Source organism: Coturnix japonica, chromosome 2 (assembly GCF_054131305.1).
Source record: "Coturnix japonica strain WE chromosome 2, WE-NBRP24, whole genome shotgun sequence".
In the NCBI taxonomy this organism is placed as follows: Eukaryota; Metazoa; Chordata; class Aves; order Galliformes; family Phasianidae; genus Coturnix; species Coturnix japonica.
The window spans coordinates 30,489,331-30,510,514 of record NC_140664.1 but is presented as its reverse complement, the minus strand read 5'-3'; the positions used below and the strand labels follow the sequence as shown (position 1 = coordinate 30,510,514).

General features: G+C 39.4%; 1 protein-coding gene across 1 annotated transcript in view; it reads left to right on the top strand.

Moving 5' to 3' along the window:
• The first annotated feature begins 6,123 nt into the window (after positions 1 to 6,123).
• The window catches only part of PREX2 (phosphatidylinositol-3,4,5-trisphosphate dependent Rac exchange factor 2), a 158,328-nt gene continuing 143,267 nt past the window's right edge, over positions 6,124 to 21,184 (top strand). Inside the window, exon 1 of the mRNA XM_015855723.3 lies at positions 6,124 to 6,607. Within this exon, the coding sequence (XP_015711209.2) occupies positions 6,467 to 6,607 (141 nt within the window). The 5' untranslated portion in view covers positions 6,124 to 6,466. The remainder of the gene's footprint in view (positions 6,608 to 21,184) is intronic.

Sequence of the window (21,184 nt, the reverse complement as noted above, 5' to 3'; positions counted from 1 at the left end):
CTAATTGCTTTTAATGAAAAAAAGATTTTTGAAGGATTAGTTTTTGCAGACTCTTCTTCTTGTAATAATAACAATCCTACTAAAGGAACATTATATTTATTTAGGCTTCTCCATGGTAGTTGTCATTCTTTCAGCTCCTTGATAAAGAAATTCAGCCTGTCATAATAAAATAAGAATTAATTTTTCAGTGTAATGTGAAGTTCATCTTTTCTTGATTTACTGGTTTTGCTAGAACCTGTAACTGGGAATGCTATCAAACTACTCCTTCCTTCATGCTTATACTCTCCAGAGGGTTGGAAATAGAAAATATCTGCTTTAGGTATCATCAGCATTAAATCTCTAGTGTATAAAGGCAGTTTGTTCTGTACTTTAACTAGTGAACTTAGCATCTCAGCTGTTTTTTATTATCTGTAGAAGCTGTTGCATGACAAAAGAAACTGGGAAGAAAAAAAAGCTTTGCTGCCATGTACCTTGTAGCACATCATAATTTGAACAGTCTGTATTTACTCTTGCTTTGGCAGAAGCAAAGAGGTACAGTGCAAGTATCAGTTAGTTAAACCAAAATGGAAATCATGGCGCTTGTCAAATGCTGTTTGTTTGTGCTAATGTGAACAATGTGACATGTATTCTGCTTACATGTATGTATAGCTTGTTCCTCAGCATCTGCTTTATGTTACCGCTCCTTGTCTTCCCACACCCCACCTGAAACAAGCAAGTGCCTGCACAAAATAATTTCTGACAAAGTGAGGGTTTTTTTGTATTTGTCTTTCAACTGATGATATTTAAGTATTATGACGAAGAATTGCACTTCACCTGGAAATCAAAACAAGTTATAAGCATTTCATACTGAATAGCAGCTTTTCTTATTCTAGTATGAAGACTTTCAGCAAGTACTGACAGTCCCTTACACTGTGTTTGCTATGACTAGAGAGATTAGTAATCAGTTTTATGCATTAGAAAAAGCTGAAAAAGTAATCATTTTATGAGAGTAAGAAAAATACTGAGGAAAAACCCAACTTTCTAGGCAGCAAAACAAAGATTTGTTATATAGAACACTTAGCGCATCAACTCCTGAACAGCAGTAGCAAGTTTTTTGCACCTTGTGGGACAGACATTTCTCACTCTGATTGATAAAATTACAAAGAAACTGTCTCTATGGTGTTTTGTGTCAAGAATATTTTAAGCTGAGTGAAAGAAGGCCTTCAGGTGGGCCTGAAGTCATGTACTGGTCAAAGAAAGACTAAGGAAGTCAGACACAGATGCATCTGTCTTGTAGTGTATATCCTAAAGTCATTAATGTTGGAAAACACTAAGATCATCCAGTCCAACCATCAGCTTATTCCCAACATTCACATTAACCCGTGTCCATCAGTGCCACATCTCCACGTTTCTTGAACAGCTTCAAGGACGATGACTCCACTGCCCCCCTGGGCAGTCTGTGCCCATGCCTCACCATCATCTTTACTAGCTGATGAATCCAATGTTCTTTCCATCTTCTAAATGTTGCAGAATGGTTGGGCATATTTATATAATGGTGCTGGAAACTTATTCCTGTCCTCTACTTGACTATAAACATGATTCCATCTTTGGAGAACTTGCAAGACCATGAGCTCCACTCCCACTTAAAGATTTCTTGTTGGAGTGTTTAAGCATTATTTTTGTAACCAATAGTAATAGTCTGTATTCCTAGTGTGAGCTATCCAAGGAGTTTAAAATGTTTATTTTGATGTTTTGCTCTTAATTAGCTTTTTATTATTAGATTTTTAAAATTATATATACCTTGAGTTAAATTAAATGGAAACTCGTTATGCTTTTCTTCATATTCATTTTTGCTTTTCTGTCCTTTTTCAAAAAGCCAAAAAGTGACTGAGTTATTTTTGTCAGTTTCCATGTAATGCTTTGTTCCTCAGCCTGTTTGGTTGCTCTGCAGCGCTTCCAAGTCATAGCAGATCAAAAAGGTGCTTTAATCAATCAGTTATGGTTTCTTTCCCATGAAGAGTGCAGAGTGATATAAACCTGACTAGCAACTTACAATATATAAGTATATTATAATATGTAATATACCTTGTATATTCTTATGTTTATTTGTTTTACTTCTCACTAAGATGTAAGGTTATATAAAATTACTTGGATAAACTGTATTTAATTTATTTCAACTTGCATGGATTATAATGAATTTTCTTTTAATTTCATACCAATTTTAAAAGAGGTTGTTAAATACCTAGTTTGAAGAGGCTGTAATCAATCATTTCCTCTTGAAACGGAGTTGGAGTTAACTGTTCCCAGCTGTCCACTCTATCCTTCTGTGTAGATATGAAAGATGATGAGATTTGTTTAAATGACTTTCATCAAGGTACACTAAGCCTGTGTTGAACCTAGTGGACAGCATTTTTATTAGCTTATTATATATAAAAAATATATAATTATATTGTATATATATATATATATAATATTTAAAAATATTTTATTTTTATAAAATAAAAATTATTAAATATAATATTTTAAAATATTTTATATATATTTAAAAGTTATTTTATATATAATATAAAATAATAATTGTTTCCTGAGATGATCTTGCCATGTTATTTCATGTGTGTCTCCCTCCTATGCTGGATGGAATAAAACAATTGAAGAAAGCCTTTCATACAAACGTGTACCATTACTAGCTGTTTGTGAAAAACTTGTGTGGTGAAGTCCAGTGTATTCAAGCTTGTATCGTAATAGCAGTCTATGATATTTTCTTTTTGGTGTGGAGCTAGTTGGTATTCAGAGTACTTGGAGAAGTCTTTTGATTATATGAGCTCACTGTAAGCAATCTTATAGAGGTTGGGGCCATTTAAATGTCTTTGTGGTCAGAGTATCTTAATTTTCCTTAAGAAATGCCATAAAGGAAGATTACAGAACCGAGTACTTTGGTTCAACATGAACAAATAATGACTTGTTTTATTAAATCTCTGGCCACAAAGATCATTTAGTGTAAACTTTGTGGTGAATGATACACTGCAGTGTGTCGAGCTTAGCTCATAACAGTTTACAGCTACTCTTTTAGATAGTAACCTTTTCATTGTTTAGTACCTGTAAACAGAATGGTTTTATTCAGATGAACTTTGGAATGTTGCTTCTTAATCCCATTTCTTGGATGGGTCTCTTAAACACTTGTGTGTATTTTTAATTCTGGTCGTACTTTGGGAAAATAGCCAGTTTTAGCTTTGATAGCAATTTCTGCATTGCATGGACAGTTTAGGGAGGTTAGACTGGGAGAAACTGCTGTATTTGCAAGATTACCTGGAGAAAAGGAACCCCTACATAGTGTCTTCTACAAGGACAGCAGAAATGGCTTGCTTCTGCTAGACTGGCTTTTCTGCCCTTCTGGAAAAACTAAGTTTAGAGAGAGAAGTTTTCTGTGTTAGTGAGAAGACTACAAAGTAAGCAATCCCGTCTCTTAATATAGCTTCCAAAATTTATTTTGGCTTTCTCTGGAGACAATTTAAAGTTCCCAGCTAGATTGAAGACTCCTTTACAATGCTGTGACACATGACAGGATACCCTGCAGAATGTTTGATTGCTTTTACATGGGATCCTGGAAATCTCTTGCACTAGTAGCCATTGTTCAGTACAAAGAAGAAGAAATCCATGTAGTTTTCCCATAGAGTAAGCAAGTATTGTGGCAGATCACTGACTATTAATTACAACAGTCTCTAATGCGTAAGGTGCTTAATATCTGGAAGGGAAGCTTGTTCCAAGTTATCTGATAGGACCACAAAGATAAGTAAGGGACTGGTGCATCTTAATATGAGGAGACTGAGAGAGATGATACCATTTGGCTTGGAGAAAAGCTTTCCATTGCTCATGCTTTGTTAGATCTGAATTTTTATCTTGTGTGCATGTCCTACCTTTCATTTTTTTTCTTTCTTTCTTTCCAGCTTTGTTGGGGTGAAAACAACAGTTGGAGCAATTCAGCTCTTCCTTGAGACTAGGGGGAAAAGAGTAATTTGTTTTTAGTACTTCAGGCAAGTTATTGGAGAAACTGATGAAGCTTGCATGTTTGTATGTTTTCCATAGACTGTGCCTGGTACTTAAAAACTGTCCCTGTCACTGTGTAGCTCCTGTGGGCTTTGTGTTCAGTCATAAAACTCTCTTCTATATTGTCAGTATTTCTTTTGCTGGCCCAAATAGATGGAGAACACTTGAATTAAGGAGCAAGAGTCAGATGTGTGAGGATCACAGGAATGTAGACAGAGACAGGATTATGTAAACCTAAAGAGATCCTGCAAATAAGACGATAAATATTTGAAGGAAAGGAATTCTTATTGCTCTAGATGATGAGAAAACAACACTACGCTGCTGCTTGTGACCCCTCTACATCTAGGTCTTTGAGAATGCATGCAGGCTGTGGAAAGTAATGGCACACTGGCTAAAGGCGAGAGCAAAAGGAAATGTTCAAACTCAGAACCTGTACTCCCAAAGGGAAGAATGTTGCTTGCTGATGGGAGATGTAACTAGTTTGAGGTATCTGGCCAGGACTGGCTGAGAGAGGGCACCTGCATGCTTTTAGAAGTGAGAGAAGTGGTGGCTTCATGTTCTTCTCCAGTTGTTTTGGATCTCTTTCATAGTAATCACTTGAGAAAACTGGTTCAGTTGTGGACTTTTTTCTTTTATTTCCTTGCCACCACCATAGTATCGTCCCTCTTGGTGTGGTAACTAGCACAAGCAAGTGTAAAGCACTTAATCTTCTCCTCAGGTTTAAAGCATATTTGGAACTTTGGATCTGTGCCTCTGTAGGTGGAACCCACTTGTGAGGGTGAGGAAAGTCTCCAGCCAACCACCTGTTTATTTCAGGCAGGTTTCCTAAGGTAAAGAGCTTCAGTGATTGGACTATATTGGCTTCTCTGTCTCAGTCTGTTTTGAACCCATCAGTCCATTTGAACCATATTTGGCAGGTGAGTAAACTCCTTGAAAACATGTAGTTCTGATTTTCATGAACATCACTGTCTGGTTTTGGAATAGGAGTCCCAAACTTCACTGAAGGATGAACTCAGTAGGCAAGCATGCAAGCTTGCCTAGTGGGAGGGTGCATGTTGCCTTTAGGAAAGGGTATGAAATGCTTTTCTTTCAGTGTGTACAGGTTGCCTGCGTTTTCATTTCAGCTTGCAGAGGAATATCTTCTGAGAACTGTATTTGCTATTTCCCAATGGAAGTCTGAGACTGACAGTTAGATGATTTTTTATTATCAGAATACAAATGTCTTTCCCTACACTGTCCTGCTAAAGACTCGTCTTGCATTCTCAGTTTGCACTGTGTCTGTAGAAGAGTTTTACACTGTTTCTCTCCTCCTTCCTTCTAGGATGTTGCAGTTTTAGGCACTTGGGTATGGAATCTTGATCTTATGGGTTTTCTTTCCAGTTTGAGACTGAAGAGCTCACCAAAGAAACCTGCAGCTTTTCACCAGTGAATTCACACTACAGCATCCTGACATTTCAAGAAATGAAAAGTTATTTATCCTATGATCATTAGGACCAACTAATCCAACCACCAACCCATCACTGCTGTGCCCACAGGACCACATCCCTCAGTGCCCCACGCATTTCCTCTTGTGTGGGGTGGTTATATAGTTGTTACTAACTGATTGAAAGAGTTATTGCATCTCTCTTCCTCTTATAATGTATTATGAAAATCTGAACTTCCAATGTAGACAGGATAACTTTGTAACCTGGGGATATAGAACTGTGTTTCAACAAACAAGAAGCACATCACAAGAACATTTCTGTACCTATTGTAGAATATACTGTCTGTACCCACTTAGATACAAAGGTTAGAACATTTATGTGCTGTTTAGAGGCAGAGTGCAACACGCAGTCACACGTGAGTATATTTGCACTATTTGCCTCGTGGGAAGGTGTCGAAAGGGAAGTAGAAAACGTCTCTTTCGCTGAAGATTGGAACAAACCACAAACAACTGCCGGTTCCCCGGCCAGCCAGTTTGCTGGGACATTTTTATAATGCTTGTGCTGTGTTGCTGGAGATCTCCAATTAGCCTCCAACCGGAGCTCGCAGCTTGTGTGCGAAACAGGCAGCTGCTGGCACGCAATCTTCCCCGAAGTTGTTTCCTTTCCTTTTTCCTGAGATTTAGCGCAGGGGGGGAAGGGGTTGGAGTCACATGGATACAGAGCTTTTGATTAATGTCCAAGTCTGGGCTGCGGCGGAGCCTTTCCAGCCTCTCAGCTAACGGGGCGAGCTGGGAACCAGTGACCGCTCGTTTCCTCCCGGCTGCGTCCCCTTCCTGACGGGAAAGGAGCGCGCACCGGGGAGGCTGCTCGCCTGCGGAGCTCGGGCGGCTCTAGAAGCCGGGGCTGGGGCTGCTCTGTGCTTGGGCACCCTCGGGGGCCGGGCCCGACCGCGTAGCTCGGCGGGCTCTTTTGTTGTTCTAGCCGGCAGCCCGGCTGCGAGCCCCGCTACTCGCTGCAACATGACGGAGGAAAGCAAAGGGGAAGGCAAGGGAGAGAGCGGGAAGGACTTGGAGAAGCAGCTTCGCCTGCGCGTGTGCGTCCTCAATGAGCTGCTCAAGACGGAGAGAGACTACGTGGGCACGCTGGAGTTCCTGGTGTCGGTGAGCAGCGCGGGGGGCTCAGCTCGCTTCAGCCCGCGGGGAGGTGGCGGGGCCCTTCGCCGCCAAGATGCGCTGATGGGAGAACGGGGCTGAGGCGCTTCGAGACGGCCCCTCCGGCTGCCCTCCTCGGGAGCCTGCCCGATTGACCTCCCTTCTCCGGGCACGGGTCTGTCCCGCCTGCCGGGCTTGTGTCCGTTGTGCTATTTGCAATAGCCCCCGAAAGGCATCGGGGCGGGGTCAGGCGGGGACGGAGGGGTGCTGGTGTGCAGCAGCTGCTTGGCATTAAAGCCACATGTGGCCGCGTTCCTGTCTTGTGATGCGGGGTCAGCTGGAAGCTGTGGGCAGAGCCGGGCTATAACAGCCCTTGCTTCCCCTGCAGCCCACTATGGGTGAGTGTTGTGCCAGGTAGTCCCCAGCTGGGAAGGCAGAAGTTTTCACCTTCTGAGAAAAACAGAAGAACGATGGTGACTTAACAGATGCATGTGGTATTTCCTTTGCGCAAAGTGCCAGAGCGTCACCTCAGGACCTCCTGAGATGAGCACGTCCAACTCAATGGAATCATTAAGACTGGAAAAGACCACTGAGATTGCCAAGTTCAATCGACAACCCCTTACCACCATTATGCTGCTAAGCTGCATCCCTCAGTACTCATCTTGTTAACTTTGCAGTTCTTTCACAGTAGCCCCATGTACTTTCCTTTCCTCCCCTGTCCTATTGAAGAGGGGAAATCCTTCATACTGCAAATTTCCTGCTTTGCTGCTCTGAGATCTGTGAACTTTCAGCTTATTATCATGAAAGAGGAAATTCTCAACTTGGCTGTGACAGGGAGAATAAAAGCACAGGCACAGGAGTGAAATAAGATCTATAGAGTAGCTTATTTTCCCCATATGTTTATCCTCAGCAGAACCATGAAAAATGGTAAACGGTCCAATATGTTTTCTATTTCATTTTACTTCTTAACATTTAACATGCGTATTTGAGAAGGTGTGCAATTGTGTTTTATTTTGTTTCCTTTTAACAATCCGATTTTACCTACTGTAAAAGAAAAAACAAATCATGGAGAAAAGGATGAACAATGGAGTTATGTATAATTCTGTCTTGTTCTTTTATATTCATTAATGTTTGTGAACAGAACTCAAGTGATAGTTCAGAGATCTAGTTCAGGGAGATGCTGAGATGCTATGCTCTTTGATTGTACCTTAGCCTTGGTTTGAGGAAACGCCTTCTGAGCTATCCCTTGGCATGTCTGCTGTGACTGCTGTTGAGCATGGTGGTGGATTTTGGGAGGGGAGTGATTCTGAAGTAATATCCAGAATGGAGATGAATCCTATCATGTCATCACTGTACTTGTTACTTAACTGCTTCTTGGTCTAGAGGCTAGGTCTTCTCATCATGAAGTTGTCTTACAGCATATGTGGATCCTTTTGGATGAAGATGAAAGATTTTCTCTTTGAGCGTGTAGGGTGTTGATGGGTGTGAGCTGGAACCAGACTGAAGTGATTCCCCCACACAGCAGTGTGGGATCTCAGTGCTGACTGTTCTTCTGTCCAAGTCCTATCCTATTTTGTAGTCACCATGTTGAACTAGAGACAGCTCAAGATGTTCCAATGAAAGTTAAGAGCTTGGCTTCCAGCTCTCAAGAATGTCAGTGGATCTCACTGTGCTAGAAGCTTGGTTTGCTTTATGAATGAAAAGCTAAAGCCATTTGTAGTTTTTCTTTTACAGTTTGCATGAAGTTAATAGGAACCAGAGTTTTCACATAGATAAATGGGGAAAAACAAACAAACAAACAAACAAAAAAAAACAACAACCATAAGTGTGGGGTCAGGATTAGGGCTTATTTCTTCTGCAGGGATACAGAATTTAACATTTTGTGACATATGGTTCCAGTGGGGTGGTAGCAGTGGACATGAGAGATACCTTTTTACCCATTTAGACTGAAAGTATCATTTTGTGTGCATATCCAGTTGACAAATCAGTTATATTAAGAGAAAAAATTGATTTTCTTCCATCTATTGTTCAGGGACAGTACTTGTATGGGATTTGTGAGGAAGTATGATGTATGTCATCCATACCTAGCTCTTGTTCTTGAGTACTTTGTGTATCTTTTGAAGAGAATCGATAATGTACGCTTTGGCTGAGGCAAAAATATGCAGTTGCAGAGGGCAGTATGTAATGTAAGCAGATGTGGAAGGTAAGTGTAAGCCTGATTTAGCTGCACAGTGGGAAGCGGAGAACTGTGTTGCTGATAATCGTGGTGGGGAATGATGTTCTGCCTGCTACAGCCAGTGGCTGGAGAATGAGGAGATTTTAAGAAGGGTGTAGCTTTACTTGATGTTTTAATGAATTATTAAAAAAAATTTTTTGTAATTAGATTTATGCTTTCTTGTCAACTTTCATTTTCTACATAGAATGGGGTACACATCTGAAATCTTGATGTACCAGTAGTGAAGAGACCCGTAAAACTAAAGTTAGAAGTTGTTACGAATTTAAAAATTGTTTGATAATGGAGAGATGCTGAGTAGTGGCTGGTTTAATTTGTCACTTTGTAACTTGTTTATATCCTTATTTCTTGCTGATATTCAATCAATAACGGCAAACCAAAATATGTTGCAAGGATATAGGCAAAATATGATTCCTTAAAATATACTTAAGGAAAGAGATTCAATTTAAGAATAGAAATTGGATGTGCATTAGATCTACTACGTTTGGTACTTCTGTGGGAAGCTGTGGAAGTAGTTTATTTATACACGATAAGGATTGTTTTTCTGATGCAGTTCTGTGTTCTGAGAAATTTGACCTTGATAGGAATAGAAGCAGATGTTAGCAGTTGTGTATGTGTTCCAAAACCCCATGGTGTAAACCTGGGCAACTTGTTAGATCCTGAGGCAGCTGGAAGAATGGAAGAAAAAGGCAGTTATGTAGAATATAGCATGGCTTACAGAATTTCTTCATGTACTTCTCTGCCAGTTAATTCTCAAATTTGGGGTTAATTCCATTAGATTCTACTCTACTATCTTGTCTCTCTTCTTCTTACACTGAAGTGAAAAAGGGTTCGTTTTCTGTGAATATGTGCTCTCTTAGGGGAAAAGCAGAATCTTTGCTTTTCAGTGGGCATAAAGAGATTTTTTTCATAAGGTTTATTGCCCAGCCATCATAATGTCTGTGTGACTCCTTGGGTTCTGTATCTCCCTGCCTTTCTTTCTACACTGTGCCTTTCCTTTCTCCTGTCTCAGTAGGTATTTCTCAGATTGTTTAGCTGCATAATTAGCTGAACAGGTGATTAATAGTAATTGAGACTCCACATAAGTTTTAGCCAAATTCAGCAACACCACTCCAGATTGGCAGTGGATGTTGTGTCATGGATTGGAATTCCCCAGTGGTTATGCTATATGATGCAATTCAGTGTTGGACCTTTGACAGAAGAGCTGTTTTAAGATGATCCTTTATGGCTTTGGGTTTTTTTTCGTATGTGAATATCTATATTAAGCACGTTATGTTATATATATGTATATATCTCAATTACTGTAATGATTAGTAACTTCATAATGGTTTGCGTAATTACATTTAATAAAAGGGATTTAAATGAATGGAAGGGGAAGGGTTTTAGCTGGCTGCATTTTTTGATAAGCTTATGTGATTTCCTTTCTCTTTAGGAAAAGAAAAGCAGCATTCTATGGCTACTGCATCATAAAAAGTCAAAAGGAAGTGCAAGCACAATTACCATAGAAAGCCAATATCTTTTCCATTCACTTCCAATTTCTGCTGTTTTTGACATGTCTAAGCATTACAAAATACTGAATATGGTATTCTATTCTTATTTGGCTTGGTTGGCTATATCAATTACACCACCTGTGGTCTTTGTCAGAGTAGGGGTAACTGCTTAAAAGCTGTTTGTTTCTGTGTAACTCCCATCCTCAACACTGAAAGCTCGCTTTGTAGCATGAATTAGCAAGAAAAGATTACTCACATCTCTGTTAGCGAGCACAGAACCTTGTACAGTTTGCAGAAGATATGGCAGTGGCAAAATCTATCTTTTTCAAAAATATTTTCAAGCATGCATCTATCTTACCTTGTTTGGAAGCACAGTTAATTATACAGCACTACTGATAAATATTTGATACATTTCAGTGGATTTTCCCTTGCTGCTCTCAGATGTACTCATGCTATTTCAAAAAGCTGCTTTTTAAGAAAAATGTGTGGTTTATCTATTTATTTATTTATTTTTTTAAAATACATTTAGGGAAATGTTTAAAATACTGAGAAGAAATCTTTTCTTTTTAATAGCATATAATAAACTTTCCATAAGACTTATTATAGGCTAAGATGCAGCATACTGAAGAGGACAATATACTTAGGATCTTGCATGGTTTGATTTATCTGTATTCATAAATATCATTGTCCTTGTAGTTTTTCAGTTTTTCCTTTGGTTGGCCTTACAGCTCAGCCCCAGCTCTTTTGGCTCATGTATTTCACAAGACTGTGAAGTGAGCTGCTGTTTGAGAAAAGGCTATTTGAAGGGACCATCCATTCATAAATCACAACTAAGTTACTCTGTGCAGCATAATGCTGTTGAATGGTATCCTGTTTGAGGTGATTTCAGGTATTTATGGAGATACATTTTTCAAATCTCTTCAGGAGCAATTTTTGTCACCATTTTAAAACAGCAAGTGGTTTGAAACTATGCATTCTGAGGTTAGCAGTTTTTTTTAGCATGAAGAACAAGTTTGTCAAAACAAGAGAATTCCAAGTTAGCAACAGTATTATTGTATAGGAGGAATTGATGAAATTCTTCACATTGGAAATGGAAAGGAAATGTATTTTGGCCAAAATAAACAAATCCTATCTGGCTATAGATGACATGAGATACAGGTTGGGGCAACTTGCCAGTCTGTAGAGGGCTATTAGCCATATGTCTATATGTTAAGTGTACATATCTGGAAAGGAATTAGGCTGTTCATGAATTAAGTATGGATCTGAGGAGGACAATTTAAATTATTTAGGCTTATAACTTATTGAACAGGTTTTCTATATTATTAAATATATTACAGGTATTATATTGAACAGGTTCTCATTCATCTGTACTCATGGTTATCCATTTTCATGGTTTTTAATTCTTTTCCTGTTTTTGCTTTAAATCTAGACTTCACACACTTGTCTTGATTTCTGTAAATGACTGTTTACGAGGGTGGATAGTGATAGGGTAAGGGGGAATGGTTTTAAACTAAGACAGGGAGGTTTGGGTTAGATATTAGGAAGAAGTTTTTCACACAGAGGGTGGTGACGCACTGGAACAGGTTGCCCAAGGAGGCTGTGGATGCCCCATCCCTGGAGGCATTCAAGGCCAGGCTGGATGTGGCTCTGGGCAGCCTGGTCTGGTGGTTGGTGATGCTGCTTATAGCAGGAGTGCTGAAAGTAGATGATCACTGTGGTCCTCTTCAACTTAGGCCATTCTATGATTCTGCTTTCATCTGAGCAGAACTGTCCCTTTCTTTGGTGAGTAGACTGTGTGCATTGTTATGGGACTCAAGAGTTTGCTTAAGGGCAGGCTACTGAGGAGGAATATGAAGTCATATAAAAATAGAGATAGCGAAGTCCAAGCTCAGCTGGTATTCAAATGATAGCTGTGAAGGCTGGTAGAAAGGGCTTTCAAAAATATGTTGTTAGGAAAAAGGGGCTAAAGGAAATGTGTGCCTGTTCCTCATCTGGGCAGGCCTTGTGAGGAGGAATGTAGGAAATTCTCAGGTACTTCATACCTACTTTCTCTTCTGGAGTTTTCATGGAAAAGGATTTCCGGTAGTCCTGTTTAAGCCCACTTGTAGAGTCTGTGGGTATGTGTTATTGCCTTCAGCAGAAAAAAGCACAGTTACAAAGCATGTAAAGCAAGTGGATATACAAAAGTCTGAGACTTAATGGGATGCATCTGAGGGAGCTGACTGATGTCAATGTGAGGTCTTTCTTTCATCTTTGAGTGGTTGTGAAGATTGTGGTGAATTCCAAAAGACTGAAAATATAAGTCTCCAACCCAGCTTCAGGAAGGTCAAGGAAGAGAATATGGGGAAGCATAAGTTCATCAGCCTCAACACAGTCCTTAGGGAGATTATATAGTCAGTCATCTTCAAAACAGCCTCCATGCTATTGAAGGAAGAAATGGTGACCAAAAACCATTGGGATGTCAACAGGCTGTAGTAATGTACTGATGGGCTTCATGAAGTTCAGTGAAAGCGGTAGAACTGCTGCTCTAGGACTGGAATGACCCTGTGCTACCAGTGTGGTTTGGGGGGTGCTAAGCAGCAGCTTGAAAGAAAAGGGCTCTCTGAGTGCCTGTGCATAAGAATTTGAACACGAGTACCCCTCTCTACAGTGCAGAAGGCAGTCAGCATTCTGGGCTGTTTTAAGCCAGGGTATTGCCAGCAGATTGAGGGGAGTGATTCCTTCACCTGTCTTTTGCTGCTAAAAGAATTTTGTTAGCCAAGCTTTGGCTTTTTTCTTTAAAGAAAGAAATTTGCTTACTGGAGCATGTCAAAAGTAGGGCCGGGGAGATTATGAGGAATCTAAAGCATGCTATCTGTGGAGAGAGACTGAAAGAATAAGGTTTCTTCTACCTTAAGAAGCGAAGTCTCAGTGAATTTTTATTGCTGTCTGTAATTGCTTCCTGATGGATATACGGAGAAGATGGAACCATGTTCCTCTCAAGGTATGCACTGTAGACAAAGGAGATGCAATGGAAAATGGGAAATTCCAACTCAAAATGAAGAGTGCAAAAAAGAGTGCAAAATACTCTTTACTGTGTGGGTGATATAGCACTGGAACAGGTTGCTTGTAGGCTGTAGAATTTCTATGTTTTGTTCAAAACTCAGCTGGGCAAGACTGAGCAACCTGTCCTAGCTGATGTCACTTTGAAGTGATTGGACTGGATGAACTCTGGAGATCCCTTCCTACCTACATGGCTTGTCAGTGTAGTAGGTTTATTGGTATGACAGGGAAAAAGACCATCTGTCTCAAAGTTTGAGCTCTTAGGGGGGAGGGGGGGGGGAAATTTAGTAGAGTTGTACCTCCTCTTTGTTTCCTCAGTCCTCTGAGACTGCAGTGCAATTTGACAGGCTACACTATTCAGAAAACAAGTATTTGAGGTAGTAGAGGAAACAGACATAATTTTTCCACTGTATTACCTTTGTTCAGGGAACAGATAATCTGGCAGTTCTGAAATATATATATATTTTTGTGTGTTCAGAGATCTCTCAGTGCATTTCTGTCATTAATAAATCAAATCTGAGTAGTTCTACAAATGGTAAACTTAGAGATGGAACTTGATTTTGTGTCCCAGAGGAAGTTTGTGGCTGAGCCAGAAATATAATCTGATGTCTTGATTCCCAGTTCAGTACTCCAACAGCATAATTGTCCTTTCCCTTTATATGTAATTGATGCTAGAAGAATGGATATTTGCTTGAAACATCTCAGAAACTTCAAGGATAACTCCTGAAAGTCAGGTTCATTTCATGCAAGCTTTATTACTCCTGTAGTTCTTTCATAGTTTGTTCACAGCTCAAGTTATTACATTCTAGGGACAGAACTGAGATATTCGAAATTAACACTTGATTTTTTTCATGAGCTGTATCATAGAAAATTCTCAGTATTTGAGACTTGAGAGGTACTAAACACCCTTTTATTTGTGTAAATGAACAAACAAACAAACAAAGAACCCCCAAAACAATCAATTAGATATAACTGGGTAGCAGCTATTCAGAGCTTAAAGTCTGGTCACGAGTTGCTGGCTGGACAATAGCTAGTGTAATAAACTGTGCAGTCTGAGAAACAGCTCAGAAGGTGACACTTGGAATATACATGTGGTTATGACCTCTGTGTCCCTGGTTGAAATGGCTGGTGTGTATTTCAGGAACTGTAACTCAAAAAGTCTAAACGGTTGGAGTGTAGTTTAAGTTGGGTTAGACTTGTAATTGTTGTATTTGTTGAAAATACCCAGCTCTTTGAAAAGCCTAATTCTTTACTTTACTGACTTGGAGTTGTGCTTGTAAAAAGCCTGCAGCAGTTTGTATGTTGGGGTTTGGTTAGGAACAATTTGCTGGCAAGCATCAAAAGGTGAGGTTGGAAGTGAAGTGTCTGCTTTAGAACACCTTGTCAACACAAGCACAAATTGGTGAAGTAGATGAGATACCTGTATTTGTACCCTCACTACTCTTTGCTCCCCAAGTCATAACAGTGTGAAACAAGCTGGTTTTACACTGTTATACAGATAGAAATTCCAGATTGGCAATGAAGTTAGATACTGATTACAAGGTAACACTATGAAAGTGGAGTAACTCCTGAAACTGATTCCTTTGTATGTTCTTCAGAAAAGATACCATAGGATACAGCAACTTTCTGCATTACAGTATTGAAAAAAGCAGGAAAGTACTAGATGCAATGCTGAAGAATGGAAAGTAAGATTTCTCTTCCCTACCCTATAATATGCTTTCAGGATATTCTCAGGTTCTTCTGCGAATTTAATTGGCTGTGTTTTTACTTCTTAATCCCAAATGAAACATTTTGGAAAAAATCAGGTGCTAAAAGCACAAAGCTATAAAGTTGAAATGATATACTGTGTAACCAAGTGATTGATCTCTGAGATGCTATAAATTTGTGTAACGAGACTGGAAAATCACTTCATTTTATTGCTTAGTATGTGCTGTTACCTTACCCAAGGAATTTAAGCATATGGTGTATCCAGATGCCTAGCTGAAATAGCAGGCAATATAATGCTTTGAGATGTCCTTGGATTTTGTAGTGTGAGTGTGGTAAAGGGGCTTGACTTTAAAAGTCGGAGGTGTTTGTGACTGAGATAAGGAAGACGGCACCTTCAAAACAAGTCAATTACATGTTGAGATTACCTGTAATGCAGTATTTATGTTAGTTAGCACTGACTTTTGCAGTGTTAAATGAGGTTTATGGTTTCGTAATAAGTGTAGTTGGATTGTTCAAGTGAATGTGCTAGTAATAATGGGATTTGAGGTGAGGTTTCAATGATTACCAAGGGAGAATTGAGGTTTTTGTAATTAAAGGAGGCAAAATATGAGCTGTCTTTAGATTATCTCAAGTTTACAAGTGAAAAATGTTTTCAGCATGATTTAACTAATGTAACAGTTTGGTGACAGTTTGTCTATTCCTTTATAATGCGGTGATATTTTTGGCAGAGTAGAGGTACTTAGAAGTATCCATGGAAAGACTGTATCTGTTTTCTTTAAGTAGGAAGACTTTTTTTCATTGAGTTGTTGATTTCAATTGCACAATACAACAGTTAACTACCACCAACGGTAATATTGAAATTAATGAATGGAAATTACAGAATGAATTGGATGTGATTACTCTGTCAAAATACATTGTCATATACTTATAACATACCAGCCCCTTTATGTAGCCAGGGTTAGGAAAGTGAAGTCCTGATAGTAATAACTTGAAGTTTTGTTTATTTTAAGGTTCCTCCTCATCCATTTATCTCTTTCTCACTGTGCGAGATCCTGTTTATTAAGAATAATGCCTGGAAGTTGGCAGTTATATTCTGTATGAGTGTGTTAATTTCTTCCCATATGCTGTGAGGTTGCCCTTACAGGAAACAAGGGGACTTTTTCCCATGTTTAGTTATGCTGAACTGTTTTAGTATTCAGAGTGGACAGAAACAATGGGAAAGAAAGTTTCCTGTTTTGTGACTGCACAGATATTGAAGAGTCCTTCAGTTGCAAAGGAGGTAAATCTTTCTTTGTTCCAACTGTGAGTACAGAAAGAACTGATTTTTGATAATGTATGAAGTTACTGTGTAGCAGTAGCAGTGGTTCATTTTCTTAAATGTTTTACAGGCTATTTACTGTCCATTCTACCTGCCTTATTTATATTTCAGTATTTGCAGGTTGATATTTTTAATTAAGTTTCAGGATTATAATGACACTGAGCTGAGTGGTGCAGTTGACATGCCAGAGGGAGAGGATGCCATAAAGAGGGACCTGAAAAGGCTTGAAGGGTGGGCCCATGACAAGCTCATAAAGTGCAAGGTCCTGCATCTGGGCCAGGGCAATTTGAAACACAGATACAGGCTGGGCAGAGAGTGGTCTGAGAGCAGACTTGAGGAGGATTTGGGGGCGTCAGCTGCCAAAAGACTCAACATGAGCCAGCAGTGTGTGCTTGCAGCCCAGAAGGTCAACTGTAGCCTAGGTTGCATCAAGGTGTGTGACTAGCAGGTTGAGGAAGGTGATTCTGTCCCTCTGTAAACCACACCCCCCCTCCCTCTATGAGACCCCATCTGGAATACTATATCCACTTCTTGGGCCCTCAACACAAGAAAGACATGGAGCTGTTGGAAAGAATCCTGAGGAGCAATATGAGGATGATCAGAGGACTGGAGCAGCTCCCCTGTGAGGACAGGCTGAGAGAGTTGGGGCTTTTCATTCTGGAGAAGAGAAGGGGACCTTATAGTAGCCTTCCAATACCTTAAGAGGGCCTACAGGGAAGCTGGGGGAGGATTTTTTTTTTTAATAAGGGCATGTAGAATCAGAATGAGGGGAAATGACTTTAAACTGGAAGAGGGTAGATTTACACTAGATGTTAGGAAGTAATTATCTACTGTGAGGGTGGTGAGACACTGGAAAAAAAGGTTGCTCAGAGAGGCTGTGGATGCCTTCTCCTCCCTGGAAACATTTGAGGCCAGGTTGGGTGGGGCTTTGAGTGACCTGGTCTAGAGGGAGATGTCCTTGCCTATAGCAGGGGGTTGGAACTAGATCATCTTTAATGGTCACTTCCAACTCAATCCATCCTATGATTCAATGAATTTCTAATTGTATACTTCAGAAGGGAAAACTGAAAGTTCCATCTTCATAAATGCTCACATCTATTGTGCTGTGTTCAGAATGCTTTTGAGTGGCTGATGAAACAATATATTAAATAATAATCATGTTTTTGTGACTGCTGTGGGGCATCACTGACTCCCTCAAAAGGGAAGTGGAGGAGGATGCAGGCTTGGAATCTTTTCAGGACAATAAGGATTTAATCCACACTATTTATTTATTTATTTAATCTACTGTGTCTGACAAAAGCTAGTGAGTAGGTGGCACAGCAGATACAGACTTAAATTTCACTCATGTAAGTTGGTAGAGATGACCTCCAACCATGGTTAAAAATTTTTCTTTCTAGTTGGAGCACATAAAAGAAAAGCTTAAAAGGAGCTGTAGTAACTTAACATTTTATCATTTCTTTCAGTAGAACAAGTGAAGAAACTTAACATGTAGTTGAAAACGTTTACTTAAATTACCATAACTATAGAAGTTTTAATAATCTGCTACAGTATCAATTTTTAAATCAGTAATTTCTCATTTGTACTTAATCTCTGTAAGTAGTTAACTTAGATCTTCTAGTGCAGTTGTCAAATAAAGATACTTCTAGTCCAGGGTAACGTAGGTTGTCCAAATTTCTTTGTAGGACACTTTTGCTCTAAGAAGTGGTTCTGGTAGTGGTACCCATTCAGACATTTTCTTGGGCCTAAGTCAAAAATTTCAGCTGAATCAATAACAAGGAATTGTTTATCTTCTGAAGTGTCTCCTATTTCTCAATTTTATATACAAAAGCAACTTTTTTTTTTTTTTTTTTACTACAGATATCAATGTCAGAGTTAGATAAAATACTCGATTTTTCCCGCTGCTGATATTTAAGCTGGTTTTATGTAGTTTACTGTATGGGATGTGTAAGCTAGTGCTGTTTGTTTCTGCTGGCAACTGCTGTGTCATGTAAAATGAGGTTAATTTAGGCATCTTACGAAAAAATGTGAGCTGGAAATATACTGGGTTAATTATTTTTCTGTTCTTTGTGTACTGTATTGCACATTTTTCTTCCTTCACAATAAAGGCCGTAATGTCTATTCCATTCTCTTTCCTGTTCCTTCGCAGCCACCAAATAGCTCTGGGCTAATGCAGTGCATCAACCTTTGACTAACCCATTGAATTCAAAACCTTTTAATTTTAAGAGTAAACATTTCTCGTGTGCTGGCTACAAGTAATGGAAGGAAGTATTCACTGTAGTTATCCCCCAGATGTCCGAAAGGAATTTATCAGTGTATTACAGCACTTCCGGTTATTGACTCTTCTTTCCCTCATTTATCCAAATTGATTTCCCCCCACCCCCCTTTTTTTAAAGGATGTGATTGTGTTCGTAATAGACAACTGGAATTTAGAGATGGGTGCATTAAGTTTTATTTACTTACCTTTCAGTTGGAGGAGATGATACTGTTCTTGGTAGGTAAGTGGATTTAAGAGAGATGCATAGTTCAGTGGCAATAAGACAGCACTCTGGATTGGGAGCAAGTATTTGTGCATTGAACATTCCTACTTGAACTCTAAGTCTTGTAGAGTGAAAACTTCTGAATTTTTTTTTTAATTTTTTTTTTTTTCTTTCTGGTTAATGAATAATACCATTAAAACAAAATAACCTCTTGTTTGCAGGAAGCTAGCACTGCTTAGCCTAGTTTTTAAAGCTAATTACAAAATCTTCTTTCTTACTGGTCAAGATGTCTTGACAACTTCTTCTAACAGAACTTCCATCTGTTCCCACATTCGCATTCAACAACATTCACATTCAACAATGGATGTAGTCATAGGTTTGTCAGCACTGCAGGTTTGAACCTGGCTATATGTACAGTTCTTCTTTTTGCACATGTAAATAGATTGGTTTGGGTACCTCCTATTTTGGCCATCTGGTGCTCTCTGATATCCTCTTTGGTTAGATTTTTGCACATTTCTTTCAACTCATCACTTGCCATTTTTGCAAATTTGTCAGGGGTATGTTTTCACATAACATGTTTTCCCTTAGGTTTGGATTCTTTGCATCCTTGAGATTCTCTATCTTACTTCGTGCCCTATTTTTGTGTTTCATATCAGTGTTTATTAATTCTTGAAAAATAGCTGCTTCTTCATGAAGAGTGAACATGCCACAGGCAGCCAAATTTTAAGCTTAATTCGTTCCTAGGATTTTGAGAGAAAAGGTAACATAAATGTTGCAGAGAAGATCTAAGAATAATAATTTTGGTCTCTACTAGTACAATAAAAGCCAAAATTTCAGGGGATTTTAAATTCATGTCCCTGGGAATTTTCACAGGAATGGCTAACATCATTTGATCAAACTTATGGTACTAAATCTTAAGTGTGGCATTTATCAAGTGGAAATCTTAATTTGAACTAAGGCCTTCAATAGAGTAGAAAACATTCAGATTTTCCACACCTAGGAAAAGAAATAAGAGGCTTTTATCAAATGGAAGCCAGTAAACAAAGAAACATGCAGTTAACAAAATGGTGCAAGAAATAAATTTCCTCCTGTAGTGGAATCTTGGTGGTGGTGGTAGTGGGTTTTTTTTTTTTGTTTTTTTGGTTTTTTTTGATAGCTCAGGAGCAACCTTGTTCAGCTTCTTCAGTTTCTTACTAAAATGTGATGATCCTGGTTTCCCCTCAGAATATTAAGGATTTGTAACTATGCTGATCTCAAATAGGGCTTTATTTTTGTTTATGGAGTAGGAGAATAAAAAATGTGGAGTGCATATAGGAAAAAGTCTCAACAACCTTTGCTTTTAGATATAGAAATGTCTGCAGAGTTGCATATATTTGTCTTGCACAGGAAAATAAATTTAATTTAAACACCCACAATTTCTATCCATGTCAAATAAAAATTGACTTATGCCATTCAGTTCAGTTCTCAGTGTTGCAGAAGAATCAGTACTATCAGAGTGAGACTGTATCTGAAGATAGTGTTTGTGGACTTGGTTCTCTTCTTCTTGTCTGGGATATTTTTTGTTAGCGACTCTCTAGTTGTGAATCATAGAATCAGAGTCATAGAATTGCTTGAGTTGGAAGGACCCCAAGGTTGATAAAGTTCCAGCTCCCCTGCCACAGGCAGCAATTGTGACTGATGATCAGAGGGCTGGAGCACCTCTCCTATGAGGTAAGGTTGAGGGAATTGGGCTTGTTTAGCCTGGAGAAGGCTCTGGGAGGACCTCATTGTGGCCTTCCAGTACTTGGAGGGAGTGTATAAACAGGAGGGGGAACGGCTGTTTACGATGGTGATAGGATAAGGGGGAATGGTCTTAAACTGAGACAGGGGGATGTTTAGGTTAGATATTAGGAGGAAGTTTTTCACTCAGAGGGTTTATTTACTTATTTATTTATTTTAAATAATCACAGACCCTCTAAAGAGCCTGTTCCCTTCTATCTTATAGGCCCCCTTTAGGTACTGAAAGGCCACACTCAGGTCTCCCTGGAGACTTGTCTTCTCCAGGCTGAACAGCCCCAGCTCTCTCGGCCTGTCCTGGGACAGGGTACAGTTGGCTTTCTGGGCTGTGAGGGCCCATTACTGGCTTATGTCCAGTTTGCCATCCACCAGTATCCCCAGGTCCTTTCCAGCAGGACTGTGCTTCATTCGTTCATCCCCACCTTGTACTGATAGTGGGGGTTGCCATGACCCAGGTGCAAGACCTTGCTCTTGGATTTGTTGAACCTCGTGGAATTTGCCTGGGCCCATTGCTCAAGCCTGTCAAGAAATCTCCAGAACCTT